Genomic DNA, 27,435 nt, shown 5'->3' with positions numbered 1-27,435 from the left:
CGGAATAACACAAAGAAGCTCACCTCTGAATCTCGTACCATTCACGAATGAATCAAAGTTGGAATAAAATCCTACCACAAAAGATGATGGACATACTTAACATGCTTACAGGACATGTCAGGCTAAAAAAATAATAGTCTTGGTTCTAAGGCACCGCCTGCATCATAAAGTGGCATGCTTCATTTGTTTCTATTTGGAAAAAAAGAAGAAATAATCCTTCAATATTTCAAGTCAAAATATTTCAAATACTGTATTACTGTATCATCAAGGAATACACATATGTTGTGAGACCCTTTCCCAGATTAATTGAATACAGTTATATATATACAACTGTTTATTTGGTTACACAACTGTTTATTTGGTTACATACTAGTTTGAACAACCCCCCCTCCAACAACAAAAAAACAGCACCCACCCACACTATATTTTCAACCTCCATTGCCTGAGAACCAATTCTTTTATTATTTTGAAGCCACAGCTATGTTATTTTGTTTACAAATTGGTGTAAACAGAGACACACAACTCCCAACAGCTTCACTATATTTACAAAAATATTTCATCTATATTGGGTAACTATATGTATTCAACTATCCATAGCAATCTCGGATACTGTGACATGGAAATAAAAGAATACTCCAAAACTAGAATTACACATGCATAATGTCATATTTTGATGTAGGAGATAACCGTGACATGAAATGCCAGTACAAATGTCATATGTATAAAGTAACGTCTTCAACTCATGTGGACATTCCTAACATTCTAAACAGTTTACCAATCCTTAGTCAGGGCTGGTATTATCATGATTATATATCATTGGTCCCATATCTAGGTGGTTAAGAATGTCAAAATGTTAACCTCTTGGGCTATAGGAATCAATATCCTGGAATGAATGAATTAATATCAACTGGTCGATAACCATGACACCGCATCATGGCAAAACTGTGTCTTATTTCAACAGAGAAACCTCCTTAGTGCACACCCTGTTAATCCAGACAGTCACTGCTGAGTTAGTGAGCGAGATTGGACACTATTTCGGTGTCAGCTTGGTCTGGTATGAAAGATGCAAACCTAGATACATGATCATGGTGAAAATCGTATTCGAACCCACAATCAGAGGTTTCTGGCACGGCAAGGGGACGTAACTCTGTGGTTACTGCTAAGAGTGAGTGATTGAGTATGGTTTTACGCCGCTTTTAAATATCTTCTAGCAATATCACAGCGGGAACACCAGAAATGGGCTTCACACATTGTACCCATGTTGGGAGTCAAACCCAGGTCTTCAGCTTGATGAGCGAATGCTTTAACAACTAGGCTACCCGACCACCCCATTACGGCTAAGAACACTTTTATATGTTCAAAGTGGCATTACTCTGTGATCATTAATCATTTATCCTAAGATATTTAATCTGGGAGATTATAGTGGGAACGCTGCCATCCTGACTAACAGAGTTTCACTGTCTCCCAAACATGAAAGCACTAAACAATGGACTAGACATGATGATCGGGAAAAAACGCATGAGAAATCTCAAAAATAATATCTCAAAATAATGTAGCAGTTCTATCAATGGCAAAATAAGTGAAAAAACAAATTCTAAGTACCATTTGCCACCAGCTTACTCTGAACATGGTGCAAACATATTTTCCATTGCCATCAACAATATTCTGTGTTTTACAATTAACATTCCATGTTACATATTCAATGCTGACAAACAACATCCCTAAAATATCCCCACGTAGTTTAATAAACTAATAGCTGCCCTTTATATCGATGAGAAATAAAAGGCTCACTCTAACCAGAGTTTTGTAAACTTAACACTGAATACAACTCATTCTCTAAAATTTCAAAATGCTAATATTGGTTAATTTCCAGCAGAAACCATTTTGGAAACAAAAACACAACAATCATAAAACCAGAATTCTCTCAACTTCAACAATTAGAATACCAGTGTTTTCCGTGACTGTTGTAACATCTTCTTAACAACTAATCCCATCTTTCAAAGTTTTTTAAACATGACAAAGGACAATATAGGGTAAAGGCCCAATATGGACCTCTGGAAATTTCAATTTTTAAGTCCATAAAACTTCGAAATAATGGTATGAACTTTTCAGATTTATTTAAATGGTTGACAACTAAACCTTTTTAACTTTCTCCACTTCAGATTTCAGACTTCTGGCATGATCAAGTTTATCAGAATAGCTAAAATGATCTTCTAACTTCAAGAGGAAATCAAAGTTTGAGCAAGTCCAACACATGCAAATGTTGAAACTAACAAAGTCTTGGTCTCATACATCAACACACTTGATAACAGTTTTTAAAGTTGGACTCATTTCCGAAATTATGCAGATCCTGTGGGTAAAAATGGGCTATTAATACCTTGTCCTTTCATCCCATTAGACACAATATCATTCAATTACATTCCCATTGGAAAAACCAACAAGGTCTAAATGAGACCAAATATTAAGTCTCCGTTGATCATACAATATTCATAAATAGACAGTTTACCAACAATTGATAGATCCTTTGTTGTGACACAAAACATTCACAATTTTAATTACACTTATTGAGAATGCAATCCTGTTGCTAAGGGTAGATAACTCCACTCATTCAGCTTTTTTCTTTCCCTTTTTAAGGAAATTAAAAAAAGAAGAACCTAATGTTACAAATATCTAAAAACAATGTTCTTAATTAAATCATTTTACTTCGCTTCAACCTCTAAACACAATGACACAATGTCTTTTCATAAATGTGGCATATTGGCCACAAAAATTTGTAAACAATTTTTTTTTTTTAAAGTAATGTCATATGCCGCGCAGCAAAATGGCTCTGTGTAATCAAGGTGGCTAAGTACTTGAGATTTGTTCAAAGTTGTAAGTAACAATGCTTTGCAAATGGAATAGCAGAGATTTCAACACTAAATGGCCGCTATTTAGATGTTAGTTGCGTCATACAGTGTTGTGATGTAGGCACATGGTACAACCATGGAGAAATATACTCAGTGTGGCGGTGCTATCATCGCTGGTCCCGCCCAGTATCCCCACTGTATCCAGCGTTGTGGGTGGCATTCCACACCGGCGAAGGTGGCGGGATGACGGACTTGTGGACGTGGATCAGCTGCGTGCCCAGCACCTCACAGTCGATCTGCATCATCCCCACGCTCCCTGGCGGAGGCTGCATGGTCTCTGCAGCACAACACAGTTACACAGTGAGGTCACATGGCGAGGTGAATGAATGATGTTTATTCTCGTAAATCACGGCAGTGATACAGAGATGTAATTGGACTCAGGAATTAGATACAATGAAGAAAACATGTCAGTGGAACATTTCCATACATGATCTTATATAACTTGCCAGTTTTAATAGAATTGGCTTATAGTGAGTGAGTGAGTATGGTTTTACGCCGCTTTTAGCAATATTCCAGCAATATCACGGCGGGGGTCACCAGAAATGGGCTTCACACATTGTACCCATGTCGGGAATTGGCTTATAAGTAATGGACATCAAATGAGAGAATTTTACGGCAGAAGGATACACACAGTAGTATTGAGGCAAAAACTTGTTTTTAATTTCTGAGAGTTTTGGACATTCTAATAAAAAGTGCATTTCATCCCATATAAATTTTTTACACAATGTACATTTTCTTTCCTCTCTTACAATATTATACCATCTTTCTGTTTCAATGGGTAATCTACGATTTGCTGTTCTAAAACGAGCAAGAGAGATGCATAAGGTGATTGGTAGTTCTAGGAAATAAGGTTCTAGAGATGGTAACTCTTTAAACATGTTATAATAGTAACCTTTAGATGAATTTTCCTTTGATTCTCGCCATCTTTGCAGAAAATTATCAATGAGAACATGTTGGTTGTTCAGGTCTGAACCGATTTATCTCATTTCACACTTTTTTTTTAATCTTGCTACTTGAAAGACTTCTGTACACACTCACCATTGATTGTGACGACAGGCATGACCAGAGACATCCGTGGCCGCATCGTCTTGTTGTGTGCAGAGGCAGGCACCAGCAGGTAGTCCTAGGGGAGACGGAGCAACAGTTAGAGGGGGAGCAGGTTGAGCGGATATTAAACTAGTTATGTCTAGACAAGTAGAATAGCTGTGAGTGAGTGAGTGAGTGAGTGAGTGAGTGAGTGAGTGAGTGAGTGAGTGAGTGAGTGAGTGAGTGAGTGAGTGAGTGAGTGAGTGAGTGAGTGAGTGAGTGAGTGAGTGAGTTGGGTTGAAAGCTGCTTTTAACCATATTCCAGTTACATGTATATGACAGTGTGTTAGCTTAATGTGGGAGGAAAGCCCCAAATGATGCACGTTTACTACTTCAGTGAAACCCACGAGCACGGGTAGGGTGCTGACAAACCTAGAAACAAAATTTGGGCAAACAGGGATTCGAACCCAGTCAAAGGTTTCTGGTGTGACCAAGGAACAACAATCTGCACAGCAAATTACGACGACTTAGACGACTGGACCACACATGCTCCCAGCTGTACAGGAAGTGAGATCAGATGTTTCAATGTTAATACACATGTTGTAAAGTGAGTGGAAGGCCAAATTGTTATTTTCATCGTAGCGTGACGATAAAAGCTTTAACCACCGGCTCTCCCACCACCCAAGAGATAGAGTACTCACTGTGTTAAATGACAGCACATAGAATGTGTCATTTCTTCTGTGGATGGCATCAAGGAATTCCTTCCTTCCATCAGAGCCATCAAACACCTGCACATGGTAGCCTGAATCTTTAGACCTGTGGACGAGAAGGAACCTATTTAAATAGAGAATCTCACCCGAGTGTCTTTTGATATCTAACATACCAACACGAGTTGACAACAGTTTAAAACTACGCGGAATGCCATCTCCAGGGTACCAGGACACATAATCACCCAAGTCCCAGATGCTGACCACCCGACCCTACTTTGTGGCCTAATACAACAAGCAAAGTAGGTCGCTGGGGAACTAATCTAACCTTGGTCCCCACAGGATACAACATTTAATACAAAAACTTCATCAAGACACAACTGCAGTGTTAGCAAGTTCTTGTAAAAAAGAAGCAACCCCTTCACTTCTTTCCATTTCTGTAAAGCACCTACTTTTTTAACATAGCACCACATAATTCCAGTCCAAAAACATTACTTACTGACCTTGACTTTGATCAAGACAACTTCCAAACATTTCACATTTCCCAGGGCCGCTGATCTGACCTTGACCTTTATCAAGACAACTTTCAAACATTTCACATTACCCAGGGCCGCTGATCTGACCTTGACCTTTATCAAGACAACTTTCAAACATTTCACATTTCCCAGGGGCCCTAGTCTGACCTTGACCTTAATCAAGACAACTTCCAAACATTTCACATTTTCCAGGGCCACTAGTCTGACCTTGACCTTAATCAAGACAACTTTCAAAGATTTCCCACAACCCAGGGCCGCTATTCTGACCTTGAGCTAAATGAAGACAACTTCCAAACAATTCCCATATCCCATAGCCACTAGTCTGTGACCAGACACCGACCTGAGCATGTTGGGGTTGAAGTCGCCACGTAGTGCCCGCTTCAACGTCTTCACTGGCCGGATCTCCTTCCTCTTTTTCTTCTGACGTTTGCTGGCCTCAGATTTCATCTTCTCCTCCTCATGTTGAATCATCCACCCAGCTAGCTGTTCAGCTAACCTACAAGACGGACAAAGTTGAACGTGAGTGAATGCAGAAAGCTGTGTTGTTGACCTTAGGCAACCTTGTGCCCTACAAGCCATCACTTAAAACAGTAAACTACAGTTATAACGAACTCAATGGGACCATCAACTTTAGTTCATAATAACCGAAGTTCATTATAAGCATATATACAGCATATATACAGCAAATGCCTGGACTAAGCATGCTAAGAAATAGGTTTACTATATCGGTCAGTCTGTTATACGCGGGTTTGTTATAAGTAGTTTACTGTATATCAGTTGAAAGAACAAACAAATTGTGACATTAGGCGATCTTTAGACTAACATTTAGTCTCTGAAATTTTATATTACACAATATCCTTCTTGACTCGAAATATAAAAAAATTTCCCTATGCTGATTTCAGAGACTGTGGAATAGAGCTAGCTTGAGCTGGCTAGACTTGCTTTTGTATGCATTTCTAGATTATTATTTTTTCATAAAATAAATATATTCCATGGTCATGGTGCAGGACTAGGCAATCTTGTGCCCTCCAAGCCATCATTCAATATATCAATTCAAAGAACAAACAATAATGACACGGCAAGAAAGTGAGTAAATGAATTTGTTCTAACGCTACTTTCAGTTATATCATGGCATGCTGGAGAAAACCCCAAGTTAACCACTTTCAGGAAACCAATCAGCATGGTGTCAAACCTAAAACCATAATCAGGGCAAGTTTTAGATGTGGACTTATATGGTCATGCTTCTAGATAGATTGATCAAACAGGCAACCAATCCACTGGACTTGTATGGTCTATGTAGTGGTCTACATAGATGTCTTTCTGGATGGATGGATGGATGAATGACTCTGGGAGAACGCACTCAGATTATTTGAAGACAAAACCTCATCTAAAACATCATCATAATCAGGGAAGGAAATTAACCAAGAATGTCTACTAGCCTGAATAGTGATAACATATAGCCATACCTTCCAAAATGTTTGAAATTCTACTACCCGTTTACACACCTTTAAAATTAACAAAAAAGGTCTGGGCATATGGGCTAGTGGGCTAATGCTAGCTTCTATCCAAAAATGTTTGAAATTCTACCAACCCTAAAGACACTTTTAAAATTAACAAAAAAGGTCTGGGCATATGGGCTAGTGGGCTAATGCTAGCTTCTATCCAAAAATGTTTGAAATTCTAAGACCCCTTTGAATTAACAAAAAAAGGTCTGAACATATGGGCTAGTGGGCTAATGCTACCTTCTATCCAAAAATGTTTGAAATTCTAAGACCCCTTTAAATTAACAAAAAAAGGTCTGAACATATGGGCTAGTGGGCTTATGCTAGCTTCTATCCAAAAATGTTTGAAATTCTAAGACCCCTTTGAATTAACAAAAAAAGGTCTGAACATATGGGCTAGTGGGCTAATGCTAGCTTCTATCCAAAAATGTTTGAAATTCTACCAACCCTTAAGACACCTTAAACGTTAACGAAAGAGGTCCCGGCTAGTGAGCTAGTCAGCGAGAGGGCTCATGCTAGCTTCCATCCCTGACAATCAGCTTCAAATTCTACGAACCTAATTGACTCTGTCTTATTGAAGAAGGTGGGGCACATGAGAGCTTCGAAGTCGGACTGGTTCATTTTGCCTGATGGGTGTGTCCATCCCATCTCGTCCGATAGCTGCTGGAGTTTCCGAAACATGTTGTCTCCTGCATGCTTCCAGCGAGGGTTAATGTTTTCTTTAAAGGAGAGCTCTTCTTCCTCCTGCAGTGACAGGAGTTGTCTGCCCCTGTGTACATTCACCACTGAAGGGTTGGGGACAGGAATGGTGTGGCTGGAGAAGAAATTACTGCAAGGAAAGAGTTTAGATTAAAACATCTCTTTGAACATTCTCTGGTCAATGATCTGCGCACCTGTTAACATCGTCAATACTTCATGCTATTTCATTTGTTTGTTTTCTAACGCCGCACTCAGCAATATTCCAGCAATATGATGGCGGTCTGTAAATAATCGAGTCTGGACCAGACAATCCAGTGACTGACATCATGAGCAATAGAGATACAATGACATACATCAACCAAGTCAGCAAGCCTGACCACCTGATCCCGTTAGTCGCCTTTTACGACAAACTTAGTCACCTGTTACAGCAAGCATGGGTTTCTGAAGACCTATTATCTACCTGGATCTTCACGGGTATCACACTATGTACCTCCATCAACCATGAGGTGAGGTGAAATAGGGTTTAACGTCGCATCCAAGATTATTGCACTTATATAGCGACGTCCATGCACGTGTGTGTATGTGTGTGTGTGTGTGTGTGTGTGTGTGTGTGTGTGTGTGTGTGTGTGTGTGTGTGTGTGTGTCTGCTTGTACTAGTCCGGACTGATGCCGATTTATAGTGCTAGCCCACTGAGATACCATGCCGCAGTTTAACATTAATACCCCACTCAGACACAGTATACTGACTCCGAGCCGACCAGTCCTTGTTTTAGTCCCTTAATGCCGAGCACCAGACAGGGTAACAACAAGTACCATCTATTAATGTCTTTTGGTATGACGTGGCCAGGGATCGAACCCCGGACCTTCCGCTCTCCGTGCGGACGCTCTACCACTAGACCACAGAGGTGGTCCCATCACCCATGAATATATATCAGGCCGATTTGCATTGTAATAGCAGTCAGTGTCTATTTTTAGTCAAGTAATACATGAATCCCATATTGCAGCAATGTTTAGATAATAACTGTTAAAATATAGAGAAGATAGCCCATAAACAGTAGCTTATGTTGCACCAGAGTTCTTGCCCTTTGTGCAATGTAATCTGTGTGCTCAATGGAGTGAGTAACCGCTTGTTTTGCTCTCGCTTCCGTATGTATCTACGGTGATGGAGAAAAGCAGAGTGTACAAACCGGTGAAGTATTGACAGTGACTGGTAAACAGTTGTTAAACTCTCAGAAGCAATCATTGTTTCATGTGAACAGGAAACCAATTTCTTGCCACAAGCCATCTTTAAGCAATATCATGAGGACATATGTGGTCATGTGACTTGGAAAAGCTACCTGATTGGTCCAATGTTGAAGCTGAACACAACAAGTACTGTTAACAAACACATCCTCTTGTTCGGGGACAGTGAGAAGGCCTTCTTCAGCTTGTCATTCTGCAAACAACAAACAGACACGTGTTCATTTTATACTTTGACATAATTTGTCTGGTTCTATTGGTATGGTTTGTTTAGTTTGTTTGTTGTTAAATGCCACACTCAGCAATATTCCAGCTATGTGAAGGTGGTCTGTAAATAATCAAGTCTGGACAAGATAATCCAGTGATTGATACCATGAGCATCAACATACGCAACTGGGATACTGTTCGCTGAAGATCAATTCTAGTCCAGATCTTCACAAGTCTATTGGTATGGGGAGTTTTGACAGTTGTTGGGGAGGGTCATGAAAATGATACACATATTTGGGGAGATTCATGTCAAAACTGAATTTATACAGTAAATTAGAAGTGTTTTGTATTTTCGGGGAGGGTCATGAAAATATTTTGCAAAGACAATGGGAGGGTGAAGCAAATATGACAAGCAATAAGGGAGGGTGATTATTTTCAGTACAACAGTGCATCAAAAGCCTCTGAGAAACCCTCCCCTGTACTAAATGACCGGTCCCTCACGGCACATCCAATATGCCCTACCTCCATCTGCAGGGCGGACATCTTCCTCTTCAAAGTTTCATTCTCCTGCTTCAGTTTCTGGTTCTCTGTGGAGAAGCCCTTGAGGCGGGACTCCAGGCCGGTCAGGTACTATAACACAGAGGGCAGGGTTACATCAGAACGCCATGCATTTCTTACTTCATGGCTCATTGATTTTTGTTGACCATTTTGATTGGGTTGGTCAAAATAATCAAGTTACATGGTCTTTGTATTTTATTATTTCATGACATTATTTGGGTTGGTTTAGTTGTGAAAAAATGCACGCCAATACCGTTTAACATGAGTATGTTTAGCATTTTTTAAGTAACCCTGTATTTTTTAAGTGACATGTATACATTTTCTGAGAAGGCTTTCTCTTCTATAAAAAGGGATTGCAGTGGCCAGAGATGACACAAAGCATTTAATCAATTATCTTGATTATAATCTATTACATGCATTAATATTAGTTACATTAATTTTGTTGAATTTTGTAGCTGTATCAATTTTTGTTGGGTAACATAATAAACATAAAACTATTTCTATTTTATTATTATCCATGTTCTAATTTTGGATGATGGAACGTGCAAACTCAAACCCCTATTTAAAGTTGAGTAGATATCATCCTTGTAAACTGTATACTATATTGCAAGTGGCAATGTTGTTTCAAATTACACAGAAATCCCTGACACTTTGCAACAATGTACTTACAATTCCTGGAGTCCAGAAAAATGAACATGTGTACTGTTGTCATGTCTATTATATTAAAAACAAAGCAGACTCGCAACCCAAGCTGCAACCACAATCTAAAATTATTTTTTACAGCTTATTAGCCTTAAAATATGAGGTCATGAAACCATGGAAGGGAGACAACTCACCTCTTTCTTTCGCTTCCTGGACAGGCTTGCTGATTCTCTGTTCTTAATCATTCTCTGTTGCCTCTTCAACGCCTTACCCTGGAATGTGTGGAGTGAGTGAGTGAGTGAGTGAGTGAGTGAAAGCATGACAATCACAGGAACAGCCATTATCAATTATAACATTGAGTTTGGTCTCTTATTTCACTCTCTTGAAACAGCATTTATGCCGTATATAGTTTCATTGTCTTGTTTAGATAATACCTGCTGACACTGGTTAGTTTAGGTTATAGCAGGAATTACCTCTCCAATTCCATGATTTTAGTAAAGTTATGGGGTAAAATGTTAACGTTGCAAGTGAAGTCCTCAATAACCGTAGTAAATTGTGTCTATTTGGTAGTTTTGGAACATCACATATTTACTGTATCCCCGTGCTATGGTTTTTCGGACACTAAAAAACATTTGTAATTTTCTTGTAATCACAAGAACAACTTAAAACTTCCCTCTCACTTCTAAAAGCAGACCTTATCTAAAAAAAGGTCATCACCTGAGTATTTGCAATGTCATCCCCCTTGTAACAGCAAAAGTAATCGCGACAAACATGGCCGCCCGAAAACGTATGATGTCCAAAAACCTGTGACCCTATGAAAATACTTGTTTTTCACAAAACATTATTAAACTGCATTTCCCTACAGCTGAAAAATAAAAAGCTTGCTCAACATGCCCAAAGAAGTCTTTGATGTTATAGGCAGGCTAGGAGGAAGCCTTGCTGCCACTACCATGGTGACTAGGATCGCAGCTCCATCAACAACAGAGGAGGACACCACTCTCAAAACAGTAATCAGCTGGTGATAAACTTCAGTAATCAGCACCCACCTCACCATCGACTTGAATCATCCCTGGGGGTGGGGACATGCAAGGCTGGACAGTAGTGACCACTGTCTGCTGCTGCTGCTGCTGTGGCTGTTTGGGAGGTACAGCTATTCCTTTCACCTCCCCCGGTGGCTGGAAGCGAAGGGTGCCTGCTGCAGTCAGCTTGGCAAACTCTTCCCCTGTCAGGACCAGAGGCTTCGCTGTCAAAAAACAAAGCGGTAATTATTGTACTGAAACTGTGTAGTGTGTCATGGCAGAACAAATATATCAAAAGTAGCAAATATACAAGGCCGAGGATAATTTGACTTTTATCAACGAGGCTTGATATATTTGAGACTGGAAGACCTGAGACCGAAATTCTTATCATTCAAAATCATTCTTCCACTTGTTCTGTTTGTAAACAATAATAACCAGCGTTAACTGAAACGAAGCCATTTTCGGATGATAAATTTTAATATCAGTCTGGTTTGACAATGTTGTGATGAGACAAACAAACAGTAGGACAAGCCTTGTAGTGAGTGAGTGAGTATGGTTTTCCGCCGCTTTTAGCAATATTCCAGCAATATCACGGCGGGGGACACCAGAAATGGGCTTCACACATGACAAGCCTTGTAGTGAGTGAGTGAGTATGGTTTTACGCCGCTTTTAGCAATATTCCAGCAATATCACGGCGGGGGACACCAGAAATGGGCTTCACACATGACAAGCCTTGTAGTGAGTGAGTGAGTATGGTTTTACGCCGCTTTTAGCAATATTCCAGCAATATCACGGCGGGGGACACCAGAAATGGGCTTCACACATGACAAGCCTTGTAGTGAGTGAGTGAGTATGGTTTTACGCCGCTTTTAGCAATATTCCAGCAATATCACGGCGGGGGACACCAGAAATGGGCTTCACACATGACAAGCCTTGTAGTGAGTGAGTGAGTATGGTTTTACGCCGCTTTTAGCAATATTCCAGCAATATCACGGCAGGGGACACCAGAAATGGGCTTCACACATGACAAGCCTTGTAGTGAGTGAGTGAGTATGGTTTTACGCCGCTTTTAGCAATATTCCAGCAATATCCTGGCGGGGGACACCAGAAATGGGCTTCACACATGACAAGCCTTGTAACATAAATCAGGGTGATACAAGGAAACAAACCCATAATCATATGTCTAAGGGACGCAACTCTGCACAGCAAATTGTGGCTGCCAAAAAGTTGGGTCCACACATGCCCCATGTAATAATTAAATGACAACACTTTAATCTCACACCCAACCTTTTCAGATATAGATTACATAATAAAAAAAATGAAAAATCATCAAAAAACATGAAAACCTAAACAGTCAGTTAAATAAGGCCCCACCCTACAACACTACATTGATGGATCAAACTATAACTTGGTTTACCTGGGACACTCTGTGCCTGGGACTTGGGCTGAGCTAGAGTTGTCCCCCCTTCCGATGGTTTGGGTTGTATCTTGATTTTGGAGTTGAGTATTGAGTTGATGTTGACTACATTGGGCTGTAAGTTGGGTAGGAGGGTGTTCCCCGCGGTGTTGATGATGATGGTAGGTTTACAATCCTCTGATGTTGCAGGTGGCGACGCAAAGACGAAGGCGTTGGCAGATGATGATAATGAGCTCTGTGGACAGAGAAGATATGCAGAAATAGAAATGTAGGTTCTCATGTGTGGATCAGGGCACTCACGAAGATGCTTTGGAGGTGAGGTGAAATGGGGTTTAACGTCGCGTCCAAGATTATTGCACTTATATAGCGATGTGCATGCATGTGTATGTATGTGTGTGGCTGCTTGTACAAGTCCGTACTGATGCCAATTTATAGTGCTAGCTCACTGAGATACCATGCCGCAGTTTAACATGGATACCCCACTCAGACACAGTATACTGACTCCGAGCCGACCAGTCCTTGTTTTAGCCCCTTAATTGCTAGCGCCAGACAGGGTAACAACAAGTACCATCTTTAAATGTCTTTAGGTATGACGCGGCCGGTGATCAAACCCCGGACATTCCGCTCTCCGGGGGGACGTTCTACCATTAGACCACGGAGGTGGTTAAGATGCTTTGGAATATAAGTTAGCCATCAAGAAATACAATAATTTCAAACTGATGCGGAATGTCTCAATTACAACTTTATGGATAACAACTTCTGGCTTATTGCATATAGCAATGTTTTGATGTAGATTCTCACACTGTTATCAAGCTGGAGTGAGGTTTCTATGTACATCAGGATTGATCCAGATCTGTTCAGAGACCAGTATTCAACCCCAAATTTGCCTCAAATCATTAACAGTAAAAGTTTCCCAATTGGAAAAAATAATTCATGTTTTTACACTTATTAATAATCATGCAATGTCATGGTCTTGTAAAAGGGACTTTCACTGATAACTGGACAGTAATAGGTTTGAATTCTTAGTTTAACATTGTTGCATTGAATGCAGTGTTTAAGTACAAAGTCTGAAATGAAGAAAATAAGAACTTAAAACAAATGACAATTTGGAACAAATATCTATTTAAGCCTCATTTTGTGTTAATTACAATGTTCCCATGGTTTCAGGTCAAGAGGTTAATAAAACTCACATATCCCTCGGAGCCAGTTTCCGAGCAGTTGGACGACACAGGTGATGGTGGTTCCTGCTTGATGTGGACTGCTGGGAAGAAACAATGTCTTTGTTACAATATGTATACAGAATCACTAGGAGGAAGTAGGGTGAAAAGGGGTTTACGCACATTCAAGATTATTCCATTTGTATACCAGAATAAAAGAGTTAACAAGTACCATCTCTGAACATCTTTGGTTATGATGAGGCCAGGCATCGAAAAAATATTGAAGTCAATACTTAAATAACAATAAACATTCTCATGTATGTTTCAAGCTTCAACATGATACAACACCACACTGTTAATCCATGCAAGGTATCAACAAATCTCAGGATTAACAATCGATCCCAGCATTAACAAACAAGTGTATGGACTGGGAACGATCCCTTCCAAGTATGAAGACATTCTTAAAGGGTGTCCGCCGCACCAGGGTCTCATCATTAGCATCGTCCCGTGAAGGTGAGGTGAATTGGGGTTGAACGTCGCGTCCAAGATTATTGCACTTATATAGCGACGTGCATGCACGTGTGTGTGTTTGTGTGGCTGCTTGTACTAGTCCGGACTGATGCCGATTTATAGTGCTAGCTCACTGAGATACAATGTCGCAGTTTAACATGAATATCCCACTCAGACACAGTATACTGACTCCGTGCCGACCAGTCCTTGTTTTAGTCCCTTAATGCTGAGCGCCAGACAGGGTAACAACAAGTACCATCTTTTAACGTGTTTTGGTATGACGCAGCCAGGGATCGAACCCCGGACCTTCCACTCTCCGGGTGGACGCTCTACCACTAGACCACGGAGGCAGTATCGTCCCGTGAAGATTCTGGGTTAGATATGGTCTTCAGCAACCCTTGCTTGTCGTAACAGACGATTATGGGATCAGGGGGTTAGGCTCGCTTACTTGATTGAAGCATGTCATTGTATCCCAATTGCATAGATCAATGCTCATGATGTCAATCACTGGAGGACCACCGTCATAGAGCTGGAATATTGCTGAGTGCAGTGTTAAACAACAAACAAACAAACTCAAAGTGGTAAACATCTCAAGACCATCACCTCGTGCTTCCATCCCACATTAAGCTGACAAACAAACAAACATCAGTAGCATCCTATCCACTCACCAGTTTCTCCATAGATGCCGCTGTCTGAACTATCACTCTGTTCTTTCCAGTAGTCATCAAAATTCTCGTCAGTGAATTTGGAAAAGTCTAATTTCTCATCATCAAACTTGTGTTCGAAGTTGAAGTCTTCCATGGGAAGAGTCTTGCTGTTTGTGGAGAGGTCGACCGGCGAGGAACTTCCCTCTAGGGACAACTGGGAAAGTAGGTGAGTGAGTGAGTGAACAGCATGTTCGTTATATCAAGGCGTGGCAGCAAATAGAGATTATCTCAAATTTGGAAATGTCCTCAACATGTCTACCACAAACCGTTTTCAAAGCTTTCTGAGGCCTTGAATGTTGTAATATAAATGCTGGCATTCAAGGCATCATAAACAGACTTCATGAAGTGATAGAAACTAACATGTTTGGTCGCAAAACCCTAAAATTGGCAAATTTTACAGGTACTTATGATATATCAACCAGGGTTAGAAACTAACAGTTTTCGTTCACTAGTCCTTATAATGATAACATACAGCAAAAACTCTTAAAAAGGGCAAATTTCTTCTCGTCCTTATGATACCTTTATCATTGGGCTGCTTGGCAAGGACTATAGGACTAGTTCCAATTTCTAACGCTGCTTAAGTGTTGGCGATTTGGGCAAAGGACTATAGGACTAGTGCCAATTTCTAATGCTGCTTAACTGTTGGCAATTTGGGCAAAGGACTATAGGACTAGTGCCAATTTCTATTGCTGCTTCATTTGTCCCCAAACCACCAACATTTCCCACTGACAGGCTACACACGACACACGACTCACCAGTTCGTCCGGCAGTTCGCTGAGGTTCTCGGGACTGATGGTGGTGTCCATCCCCAGAATTTCTGATATATCATTGAACTGGTCCATGCCTGACTCTGAAATACAACCAACCAATCAATACATGTAAAAACACGAACAGAGCTCCAGATAAGCTGCCCATTGTAAAATAACAAAACAATCATCCAATCAATAATGGCTTGAGTTCAATGCACATGAAAACAGTCTACTGCCAAATAGTATGCAACACTGTGTAATTAAACAATGCATCCTTTTCAACACTTTCAACTGTAGTCATACAAACTGACAATAATATTTAACCCACATGTATTCTACATGCAATTACTTCCCTGAGATCAGGGTCTTTGTCCCGAAAAAAAATTTCGTTCATAAGTCTGCACTTCTTTTTTTTAATGTCTTACAGATTTATTCTAGCTTTTTCCACACAAGGCCAGTCGAAATAAAAATAAAAATAAATAGTTCCGTCAATCATTTATTTATTAATTTGAAAGTCATTCTGTCATGGAGTAAATCACTGATAGTGATGTAGACATGTAATTGATTTTATAAAAGTGTCTACTTTACTAGCAAGAGACATTATAAAAATAAATATTTTAATGTTTCATGTATTTCTTTTCCAGCTGCTTTTCAGTTGGCACGTGAAATGGAAAATTAAAAAATGTGTGGCCTAATCTCTAATCAGTCCTACATTGGATATTTAATGCCTAGATACATCATTATACAAGTGGTTAATAGTAGGGCTGCAACGAATACACTATGAGGCGAATACGATTTGTATCATGAATATAGGGTAACGAATACGAATCCCGTTAGTCGCCTTTTATGACAAGCATAGTCACCTTTTACGGCAAGCATGGGTTGCTGAAGACCTATTCTACCATGGAATCTTCTCGGGTACGATTATTTACAGACAGGCGTCTTATAGCTGGAATATTGCTGAGTGCGGCTCAAAACAACAAACAAATAAAATATTCTCAATGGCTCAAACTATTATCTCAAGCCAAGCGAGTGAGTGAGTGAGTGAGTGAGTGAGTGAGTGAGTGAGTGAGTGAGTGAGTGAGTGCCACTTGTAGCAATATTCCGGCAATATCACGGTGAGGGACACCAGAAATGGATCAAAGCCAGGTCTTAGGCATGAAGAGCGAACACTTTAGCCACAAGGCTACCCTCCACCCCTATTTTGTGAGTTCACCCGAGGGCAAGACACCATTAGTCATATCCTGCTAGTCCACAGGTCTATCAACAAGTATATCTATATTTTCACAAGTGAGAGAGTGAGTGAGTTCGGCTTATCGCCGCTTTTAACAGTATTCCAGTTATATCATGGTGTGTCAGCTTAATGTGGGAGGAAGGCCCGAAGTGATGCAGGTCACAGACGTTTACCACTTTGGTGAAACCCACGGGCACGTGTTATTTTCACAAGTCTTGGACTATCAACCCCTACCATCCCCCACCCAAGTCCCTTCACACAATCTTGTATCCCTCTCATCATGCTCATAATGCTAATGTCTGCATCGCATACACCATGCCATGACCTATCATCAAACAGAAACATGTTGATTCAATCAGAAAATGTTACAAGTCTATACAAATCCATTAACAAAGAGTGAGTGAGTGAGTTTGGTTTTACCAGCTTTTAGCAATATTCCAGCAATATCACAGCGGGGGGCACCAGAAATGGGATTCACACATTGTACCCATGTCGGGATTCGAACCCGGGTCTTCGGCGTGACGAGCGAACGCTTTAACCACTAGGCTACCCGACCGCCCCCATTAACAAAGAAGCATGGCCAACAGGTAAACTAACAGACCCAGGCAGCAAGGTCAACATAGATGTAGGAAGCTCACACACACCAGGGAAATCAATAATTTGCCGGACACATTGGAAAAAAACCGAATACTCAATCTACTGAGGATTTGGAATAAAGGTTTTGGAACAGTTAGGAACTAATTACAGACAGTTGCCATAGTTTCCAGTGTCTCCTGCCAGCAGTGTCCCAATGAAATAACTTAATGGCAGGAGAACAAGGATGAACAGATAAATAATTTGCCAAGGGCAATAAATTTGTTTTATCTGTCAAGCATGTTCAGTGTTACCATGGTTACACAGAATTAACCATAAAATATAGATCTGACACAGACATACTAACCATAAACCATATTAACATATACACTCAGGACAACAACATATACACTTGTCCTGAGTTAAATGTTAGATGCAAAGAGGGGGCCTTGAGGCTGAGTGAGTGAGTGAGTGAGTGAGTGAGTGAGTGAGTTTAACGCCGCTTTAAACAGCCCTTGAGCACGGGTATGGTGCTGACAAACCTAGAAACAGAATCGGGGCAAACCGGGATTCGAACCCACAATTATAGGTCCTGGCGTACCCAAGGGATGCAACTCAGTACAGCAAATCACGGCGCCTTAGACGACTGGGCCATCCGTGCCCCCTGAGGTTTATTGATTCAGTATTTAAATCCTGGTAGCCCCTGAACTATCAACAATTAACCATATAAGGGTTTCGACAGGGATCTCTTGCCTTTCAACATGTTCAAGCTCATTTCAAATCTGCCATTTTGTTCAACATGTTGCCCACAAATATGTTACCAAAGACCAGTCCCACCATGCCCCAGATAATATATGGCCAGTCCCTAAATCATGAAATAAGTTACAAGTTGTGTCTAAAGATAATCTGTCCTTCTGAAGTGTCCAAGTGATGATGAAATATCCTTCAACAAGGTTTGTTTCATCACTTGGCTTACAGATTTTCAACATACAAAAATAAAATTTCAAAGACGTTTTAACAGCCATATCAAACAAATGTCAAAAAATTATTCTTATTTTATTTTAAATCAACGTGGCTCAGGTTTCAGATTGGCTCATTTTGTTTCCAGCAAAATCGATTAGTTCAAATCCCTTCTGACATATCACATAAGACTTTCAGGATTGTTGATCAAGAGCTGGTCATGTTAACCTTGTGCGCAACAACAAAATTACAAATTGTGCATGATGCAGGACGCCTCAGGGCTTGTCGGTTAGTCAAGTGCAGTTTAGACATCACTCTACTCTACTCATGCTGCACAAACGGCATCTCAATACTGGAAACAACTACAAGGCTTGTACCATTCGGGTCATCTTCACAAGGCAAGGGCGTTAACTGACTATAAAAGTCCAGTTTCCATCCTTGCCAAACCAGGCTGGAATTTCCAGGCTCGATCGTTGAGCCACCAGTGGCTATTACAATTATATCCCTTCTATGTCCTTCCTATTGACCAATCAGATTCAATCTCTCATATCACTTGCATTTGCTTCAAACAAAATGGTGGTGCCCAGTCAAGATGATCTGGTCACCCTGATTGAAAACATGAAAATATTTGTACAATTGATGCACAGTGAACGGTATACATGCTTTGCAAATCCTGCAGTCAACCGAAATCATGTTAAAATCCATGTTGTTTACGAACTGGATGTCTAGTTTGTTACGTGATTTTGCCTGGGTTATGCAGAGACTCGGTAGTCCAGCCAAAATGTAACTCCAGAATTCCAGCCTAGTTTGTCAAGGATGGAAACTGGACTTTGATAGTCAGTTAACGCCCTTGCCTAAGGAAGATGCATTCGGGTCAGTGTTGGAATCAGTAAGGTTGAAAATAAGACCAAAATACCAGAAACATAATCCCTTGTTTGGGACTTGCCGACCTTTCATATCACTATAATTACTCCACTAACATCATGAAGAATCAAATTCATAATTTTATTCCAATTTCGGGAAATTCTGTTTCTGTGGCTCTGTAACAACCCGAAAGTTATTCTCAGAATGCCGCCATATTCACCATGTCTGCTGCATCAGGGTTTACTGATAATGGTAATTTCTATTCTCTAAATGGATCATATTTCAGCAGTCACATTTTAACAAGCCCTCAATGAACATGATGAAGTGTGAATATTGATCACTGATCACCACATCCTGTTTTACTGTTAACAGATTAAATTAAACACATATCCATGACAACAGCATCCAGTAAGAGGTCAGAGGTTAAAATGGTTCCAAATACATGCATCAAAAAGTTATCAGCAACACATTTTTAAACAAAGGTTAACGGACAATTATACCAGTACAATGAATAATTGACAAAAAACATGTTAGTAGAATGTAATATCTGTCAATTTCATTCTTAGTTGGGGTTTTGTTATGTATATTGTTTACAGAATTGATACTTTTGATGTTTTCTTGTCCCATACAGGCCTCAAAGTTTGTATTTTCACTAAGAAGCCATATGGCTACAAGTATTTTTTTCCAGGCAGCCAGTGATAAATTCAAGAAGTCAAGCCAATATTGTAGGTTGCTAAAAACATTCAAAATTATCTTTTATCAAATAATTATTATAATGTGGACAAGTCATAGCGCTAGTGTAGGAATTGTATATTAGTGGAAACTGTACTTGATTTTTGTTATTTGTGACTCAAACAATGATGCTATTTATGTTACTAGATTAAATAGGTATGTCCTTGCTTATCAAATGAGGATTGTCAACTGAAAAAAATAGTAATTACCGTATTCGACGTAATAAGCGCCCATTAGAAATAGGGGGCTCTTATTAGAATATTATTTTGGTGAAAAAAGAGAGATGAAAGATAAATTTTGTGGTTCGTGCTGACAGCCTGAAATGTTTATATACGCTAGATATATTTTTCTGGAATTTAATTGCCCATAATTAAGGGTGCATATAACACACGAGTGCGTATTATACGCAACTAAATAAGTCTTTTGTACATTGAACAATCGGAAGGGGTGCTAATTGGGATTGTTCACTAGCCAATATATTTGCAAATATCGCCGTGGGCGCTTATTAGAGCGGGGCGCTTATTACGTCGTATACGGTACATTGATATCTATGTCTTTCTGTTCATTGCCGACTTCAGGAGAAATTATTCGCGAGTACAATTATTAGCAGACACGTTTTCCACAATCAGCTGTTATTTCTTTGTGTGTCTACATATCTAAAGCAGCAGAATTGAGTTGCCACAAGATATTTTTCAAGGCAGTCATTTGGCAACCTCTGAATTTTAGACAGTAGACAAATTGAAAATTAGGTCGCATTGACAACTATTTTAGTCACAACTTTGAGGCCAACGACACCCAGCTCAGAATCATCAGATAAAATATACACGATACCCAAGACAGAAACGTCAGTATGGTCAGATGAAATATTCATCACTCTTTCAATCTTCCATTATCAGGTTATGAGTTGAAAGGGTTGAGATATAGGAAAGACAATATCAGTCGGACATACTGTACATGCTGTAGGCAGGATCAGTTTCTTGGCATGTTTACCTTTGTTTGACCAGGAAACATCCACACAGCACAGATTCATTACTTAACATCCAAGCACTATATCAAGGAACTGTTCTTCCTTAGTCTATTGATCCTTTGGACTAAAAAAAATAATTATCTTGGTTTTCAGGAATAAAGTCTGCTGCACATTTTGTATTTATTTCCATTTTCAAAAAAATATATAAATCCTAATACTTAAACACAATGCACCAAAAAACGGAAAATGGAAACAAAAATGAAACGTACAATGAACTTTATGATGGCGTGGGCAGTGCCTGAGAACCAAGACTATTAATATTTTTGCCTTAATCACATACATGTACTTATATTAGATGAAGATATTTGATACTCATGATAATATACTACTCAAAAAAGTGAAGTATGATCTGAGTCTTTCATATCACTATACTATGGTTATTACAAACTCAAAGGCACCAACAATTTTAATTTGTTATAACCCTAGTTCGTTATAAGCACATATACAGCAAATGAACAGAACCCCAAAACAGTTCGTCATATCCATCAGTTCATTAAGGGTGTTCATTAGACCTCAAATGTAGTTTACTCTATTTAACCTGCTGTGGCATTACCATGATTACAAAATGTGTGTCTGTCTGTCCAATAATGTTGTTTAACGCCGCACTCAGCAATATTCCAGCTATATGACGGCAGTCTGTAAATAATGGAGTCTGGACCAGACAATCCAGTGATTACTGTCCAATAGATAAATCAATCAAATCGTGTGTATGAGACAAGTTGACCGGACTTTGATTGGTGTCACTAACTAATAAACATATCAACATCGTTCATCAGGGATATAAATAAAGATGCTTAAGTGTCACTGTGTCACTTGCAACATGGCAAACACACAGTTAGACCTCAATTACATCTGGGCATCGTGGAGGTAAAATCCTGGTTACCAAGGATACATGTTCAAACACAATGACACATATCTGGCAGTGGCAGTCAGGAATGCATGATCCAAACCTGCCCAGCAAGACTTTTGACTACCAACGACATCCTTACTAGGATGGGCAGAGCACACAATCTAAACAGTGTATTTCATGAAATAAGCTGGAAAATATACACAAGAATATACACATCTTCTTTTATACTATAGATCATATCTGATACAACCCCCCAAAATAATCCACAAATGCTATTGTTTATCTCATCTCTGAATGAATAAATGTGAAAAGTACTGTGCGACCGACCTGGTCTGGGAGGTAGGGGGCAGGGCTTATTAAAACAATACACAATATTTTTTAAGACACTCCACCCCTTATTTTAAGCCATAATTACTCATGACCCTACACACAGGCACAGGCACACACGCACGCACACAAAAACATAATACCCCACCCCCAAACCACCCATCATGAAAGAGAAGGGGTGGTTGGGGGTGGGGTATTATGTATACCTTGGGGGGGTGGGGGGGGGGGGGGGGGGGGGGGGCTTATTAAAAACAATCCAAAACAATTTTTCACGACACCCTACCCCCAATTTTTATGTAACAGTTTTTCATGACCCTACACACACGTGGCGCACGTTATTGGTCATTTTGACAACAATTTGCTGTTATGACCACCTTGTCGGTGTTGACACTTGTCCTCATTTTATCGACCTCAAGCAACAACAAACAGGATTGCAACGTGTGTTTCCTTCTTTCTTTTCCTTTTTGTTAGTTTGTTTGTTGAAAGCCACACTCAGCAATAGACCAGCTATATGACACTGTCTGTAAAAATAATTGAGTCTGGACCAGATAATCCAGTGACTGACATCTGAACAATTGGGATACGATCTCATACATCAACCAAGTCAGCTCACTGACCAACTGACCCATGAAGATCCGGGTATAGGTCTTCAGCAACCCATACTTGCCGTGAAAGGCGACTATGCTTGTCGCATACTTAATTTTGGATTTTTTTACAGATATCATCATGATCATTAGGACAAATGACAAAAATTCAGTAATTGTCATGGCGATCGAGACCCGTGAAGATCTGCTTGCCGTAAAAGGCAACTATGCATGTCGTAAGAGGCGACTAACAGAATCGGGTGGTCAGGCTCACAGCCTGGTTGATGCATGTCATCGATCCCAATTGCAGGGATCGATGTTCATGATATCAATCACTGGATTGTCTGGTCCAGACTCGATTATTTACAGACCGCCGTCATATAGCTGGAATATTGCTGAGTGCGGCTATAAACAACAAACCAACAAACACTGACCAACTGATCCCATTAGCTGCCTCCTATGACAAAACATAGTCACTTTTATGGCAAGCATGGGTTGCTGAAGTCATATTCTAACCCAGATCTTCACAGGTCTTTCTTTTCCTGAAATATGCTGCATGTTTAGTCCCACCCAACATCAATCATTTATGTTAATCACATCTGTCAACAGCTATTGTCCACAGATCCCTTTGTCTTCCTGAATATACAGCACATATACTGTTATATACATATATACTACTCAAAAGAAGTTAAGGATCACCCGATTCTTTCATATTGGTAAAGTTAATCTGTCATGGCATGAGAGATTAACTATAGTAATATGAAAGAATCGGATGATCCTTAACTTCTTTTGAGTAGTATATATACATATATTTCTATTCAGATCAGAATAACAATAATAATGATCACATGAAAAACATATGATAGCATGGTTAATATCATATAATATCTGTATATTACCTCCAAAGCAGCCTAGCTGCTAATGATTGTATCAATGATACATACATATATTACCAAAACATCTGTTGTACGTGAAGGGACAACACTAAGAGTTCAAATTTCAGCTCACATTCAGCCTGACATTTCAGTTTGAGCTATTAACAGAGAGCCACACACAGATGTACAATCTCAGTCACGCATGAATTACTGTGGATGGATGGCTCTACTGCTCACAACGTTTCACACAGCACAGTGACAGACAGTGACAGAATGTGACGTCACCCATAGTTCATTATGTTCATGACATCATTATAGGGCTGGGACGAGTCCAAATTTACGACCCGGGTACTCAATCCCCTATTTCCCAACGCGGGTAATCGATCCCCTATTTCCTGACCTGGGTACTCAATCCCCTATTTCCCAACCCAGGTACTCGATCCCCTATTTCCAAACCCGGGTATTCCATCCCCTATTTCCTGACCCGGGTACTCGATCCCCTATTTCCCAACCCGGGTACTCGATCCCCTTTTTCACAACCCAGGTACTCGATCCACTATTTCCCGACCCAGGAAATCAATCCCCTATTTCCCAACCCAGGAAATCAATCCCCTATTTCCCGACCCGGGTACTCAATCCCCTATTTCCCAACCCAGGTACTTGATCCCCTATTTCCCGACCCGGATACTCGATCCCCTATTTCCCAACCCGGGTACTCGATCCCCTTTTTCCCAACCCAGGTACTCGATCCCTATTTCCCGACCCAGGAAATCAATCCCCTATTACCCGACCCTACCCTTACCTGTCCCAGCCCTACCTCATTAACAATCAGACAACTAGAAATTGTTGCACAGATAGTTCAGAATGTGGAGTCACTGTTCACTGTTCTTATAAACCTATTCATTGGGATCGCCATTAAGTAAGAGACTTCTTTCTATAGGCATTAAAACCTATTGTGAGGTTTTACTTTCCAGTCTGGTTAAATCTCATAAACAGGGATGTTGTAATGTCCCTGGGATATTATATAATATCCCAGGGATTTTATATAATGTCCTGGGTATTTTATTAATATAACTTCCGTTCAGATTGTAACATGTAATGAAATGTAAAATCAAATGACAAATGTTTTCTTTATATTCCCGAGGATCGAACTTGCAACCTTCATATCTGTAGCCCAGTGAGTGTACCACGAGGCTAGAGAGGTGTTGATAAGCCTCACTGGTTTTTAGAATGTCCTTTTCAAGATCTGTACGCCAGCAACAGATATTTTACGCGTGTTTCCTAAGGTTTATGGAAAGTATGTTCGAAACATAAAAATGTTGATAAATGTTGTTTTAAGTTTCTTTTTTCGGTTTATAAGCATGGAAAAACACCTTCCCTCGGTTTTGGTAGACAGAGCATGCCCTGGGGGTCGGGAAAAACCGCGGGGGCTTCGCCCCATTGGTTTTTCCCTCTCCCCAGGGCATGCTCCGTCTACCAAAACCTCGTGAGCGTGTTTTCTCCAATACATAACATTATTACAAAGAAACAACTAGAAATCATGTTCAGTGTTTGACACTAACCAAAATTTGTCAGTTGTCTAATGGACTAGCACATAGCAAAATCTACTGGTCCAGCATTAGAAAGTAACTGTTTTAGTCCACTAGTCCTTATAATGATAGCATTAAGGAGAACTCTTAACAATGGCAAATTTCTACTCATCCTTATGATACCTTAACTAGTGAGTGAGTATGGTTTTACACTGCTTTTAGCAATATTCCAGCAATATCACGGCGAGGGACACCAGAAATGGGCTTCACACATTGTACTCATGTCGGGAATCGAACCCGGGTCTTTGGCGTTATGAGCAAAAGCTTTAACCACAAGGCTACCCGACCGCCTCCCTTAACTATTGGGCAGTTTGTCAAGGACTAGTGCTAATAGCTTACGCTGTGGTCCTGTTGAATCATTACTGGACACAATGGTGCTGATCAAAAAGGGTTATAAATGGTATTACTTTATTCTTATACTACAAGCTCAAGGTGTACCAACTACAGAAATGAAAGGCAAGTTAATGCTGGTCAACTTCAAAGGTTTATTTCTTTGCAACAGCTCGACCTTTCACCTTCTCCCAGTTAGTGTGGAACACATCCATAAAAACAATACCTCACACTGAAATTAGATGCTACATCCAAGTGCTTGGAATGAGAAACCAGTCTAGCATGTAAACTACAGTATTATGTAGGGCTGTTTAGGTTGTTTAATTTGCTGAGAGTTTAGTGATTTCATGAGTCATACAAACATCAATTACTTTTTTCATTTATTTAATTTTACTCGTCCTCAAGAAATTATACTTAACTGGAACCAGCAGACCAGCGTTAGTGTCAAATTAACACCAGGCAATGCGCGTGCATTGAAGACGTTGATAATGATTACTTGTATATTCCTATACTCAAGGGGACCGTGTACTGCTCTCAGAAGGAAGTGAAACATGGAGTCGATAGCTTGCAGTATATTCAAGTTTACTTTAAACAGGCAGTGTATATATAAATGACAAAGTGATAGTGGTGGTGTTGGTCCCCTGGAGCACCAAGCCTAACCCTAGCTATGCTAAGGCAAGACCTCTCAACTTTCATTTCTGGACCAAGGCTTATAATATTAAAGGTCACCTGACCATGCTGACACCAAATAAGTCATAAATATTATAAACCACCGTAATTAATCAGTGACTAGTTGCACAGCTCTTCAGGATGACTGACAGTCAATGTACAAAACAATGGGGATTAACAATAGGGATTAGCATCTAAAGTAATGGCAGTTACGTGATTCAGGACATATCATGGCAACAACGTAATTAGCCTTTGGATTTAAATCTTCATTCAGACAATGGTTGTCCCAAATCGGTCGCCATGACAATTACTGAATTTTTGTCATTTATCCTAATGATCATGATGATATCTGTTAAAAAAAAATCCAAAATTAATATTACCCATAATTACCAATGAAATTTGGTTGTAGCTGTGGCCATTTTCTATTCTAATCGACTTGGGTCATGTGGATAAATATGTACAGATGACATATTTTACATTTAAAATGATAATTGATAATACATAACATGTCAGGAATTATGGAACTTCAATCAGATTCTAAACCTTTCTTGGGAGGAGATTATTTTCCTTACTAAATCTACTTCATTTGAACCGACATATTCAACTGCAAAAGTCTTCCACGCTTCCGTACACTTCAAGGCCACTCGTTTATTCAAATCAAATGCATACCCCATGAATTTCAACTGTGGAGATAGTTCCGGTTACAACATAAAAAATTCCTAAAGCGGTACACGGATATAATGCGAGTATACTTCGTCACGCCCAACAATATTGAACTTGAATAGAGCCTGCCATCAAAGCTGACAAAGGCCGAAGCCAGCTAGCGGGTGGGTCCCCTTTGCCACGCCTTCTTTTCTAACCCCTCAGTGTACACATTTACTTGTTCGTTATAATGCTTAAACCCTTGTGTAGCAACAAATTGCCATGTGATACACATCCAACATAGATAAATGCAACATTAGCGACATATATTACACAGTTTTAATTATTGATGTATTCAATAACAACGATAATCAACATTATCTTCCTCATCCGAGAAGTCGGTTATACCGACATGTTTTTGGTGTTTTCACTCACCCCAATCCTCGTTAGTGAGCATGTTGTTGGCAAAGAATCGCCGATCCACCTCGGATACAAAATCTACAGACATTTCGTTATTATAATGACTGGTATAAACACACCAGAATATTTTTTAGAGTAAAACCATACAATACGCGTGGAAAATTCAACAATATGGCTG

The 27,435-nt window shown here is 39.9% G+C and overlaps 1 protein-coding gene across 2 annotated transcripts; it reads right to left on the bottom strand.

Annotated features, from left to right (window-relative positions):
* Nucleotides 1-811: 811 nt before the first annotated feature.
* Nucleotides 812-27,435, bottom strand: LOC139459875 (cyclic AMP-dependent transcription factor ATF-6 beta-like). Of its 2 annotated transcripts, none has more exons than XM_071241587.1 (14): nucleotides 27,273-27,435; nucleotides 15,588-15,682; nucleotides 14,794-14,986; nucleotides 13,649-13,719; nucleotides 12,459-12,693; nucleotides 11,069-11,265; nucleotides 10,217-10,294; nucleotides 9,345-9,452; nucleotides 8,714-8,811; nucleotides 7,234-7,506; nucleotides 5,516-5,671; nucleotides 4,634-4,748; nucleotides 3,945-4,029; nucleotides 812-3,183 (listed from the first exon to the last, which is right to left on the bottom strand). In XM_071241587.1, exons 1-14 carry the CDS (start codon nucleotides 27,343-27,345, stop codon nucleotides 3,014-3,016), a joined length of 1,947 nt encoding a protein of 648 aa, XP_071097688.1. In that variant the 5' UTR covers nucleotides 27,346-27,435; the 3' UTR covers nucleotides 812-3,013. The 2 variants fall into 2 exon arrangements, with proteins under 2 accessions (XP_071097688.1, XP_071097689.1); XM_071241588.1 differs by having other exon boundaries at nucleotides 13,649-13,716.

Source organism: Haliotis cracherodii, unplaced genomic scaffold, assembly GCF_022045235.1.
Source record: "Haliotis cracherodii isolate W230 unplaced genomic scaffold, xgHalCrac1.p SCAF_13, whole genome shotgun sequence".
NCBI lineage: Eukaryota > Metazoa > Mollusca > Gastropoda > Lepetellida > Haliotidae > Haliotis > Haliotis cracherodii.
Note: the sequence above shows the minus strand (reverse complement) of the source record. Positions and strands in the feature narration are given on the sequence as shown.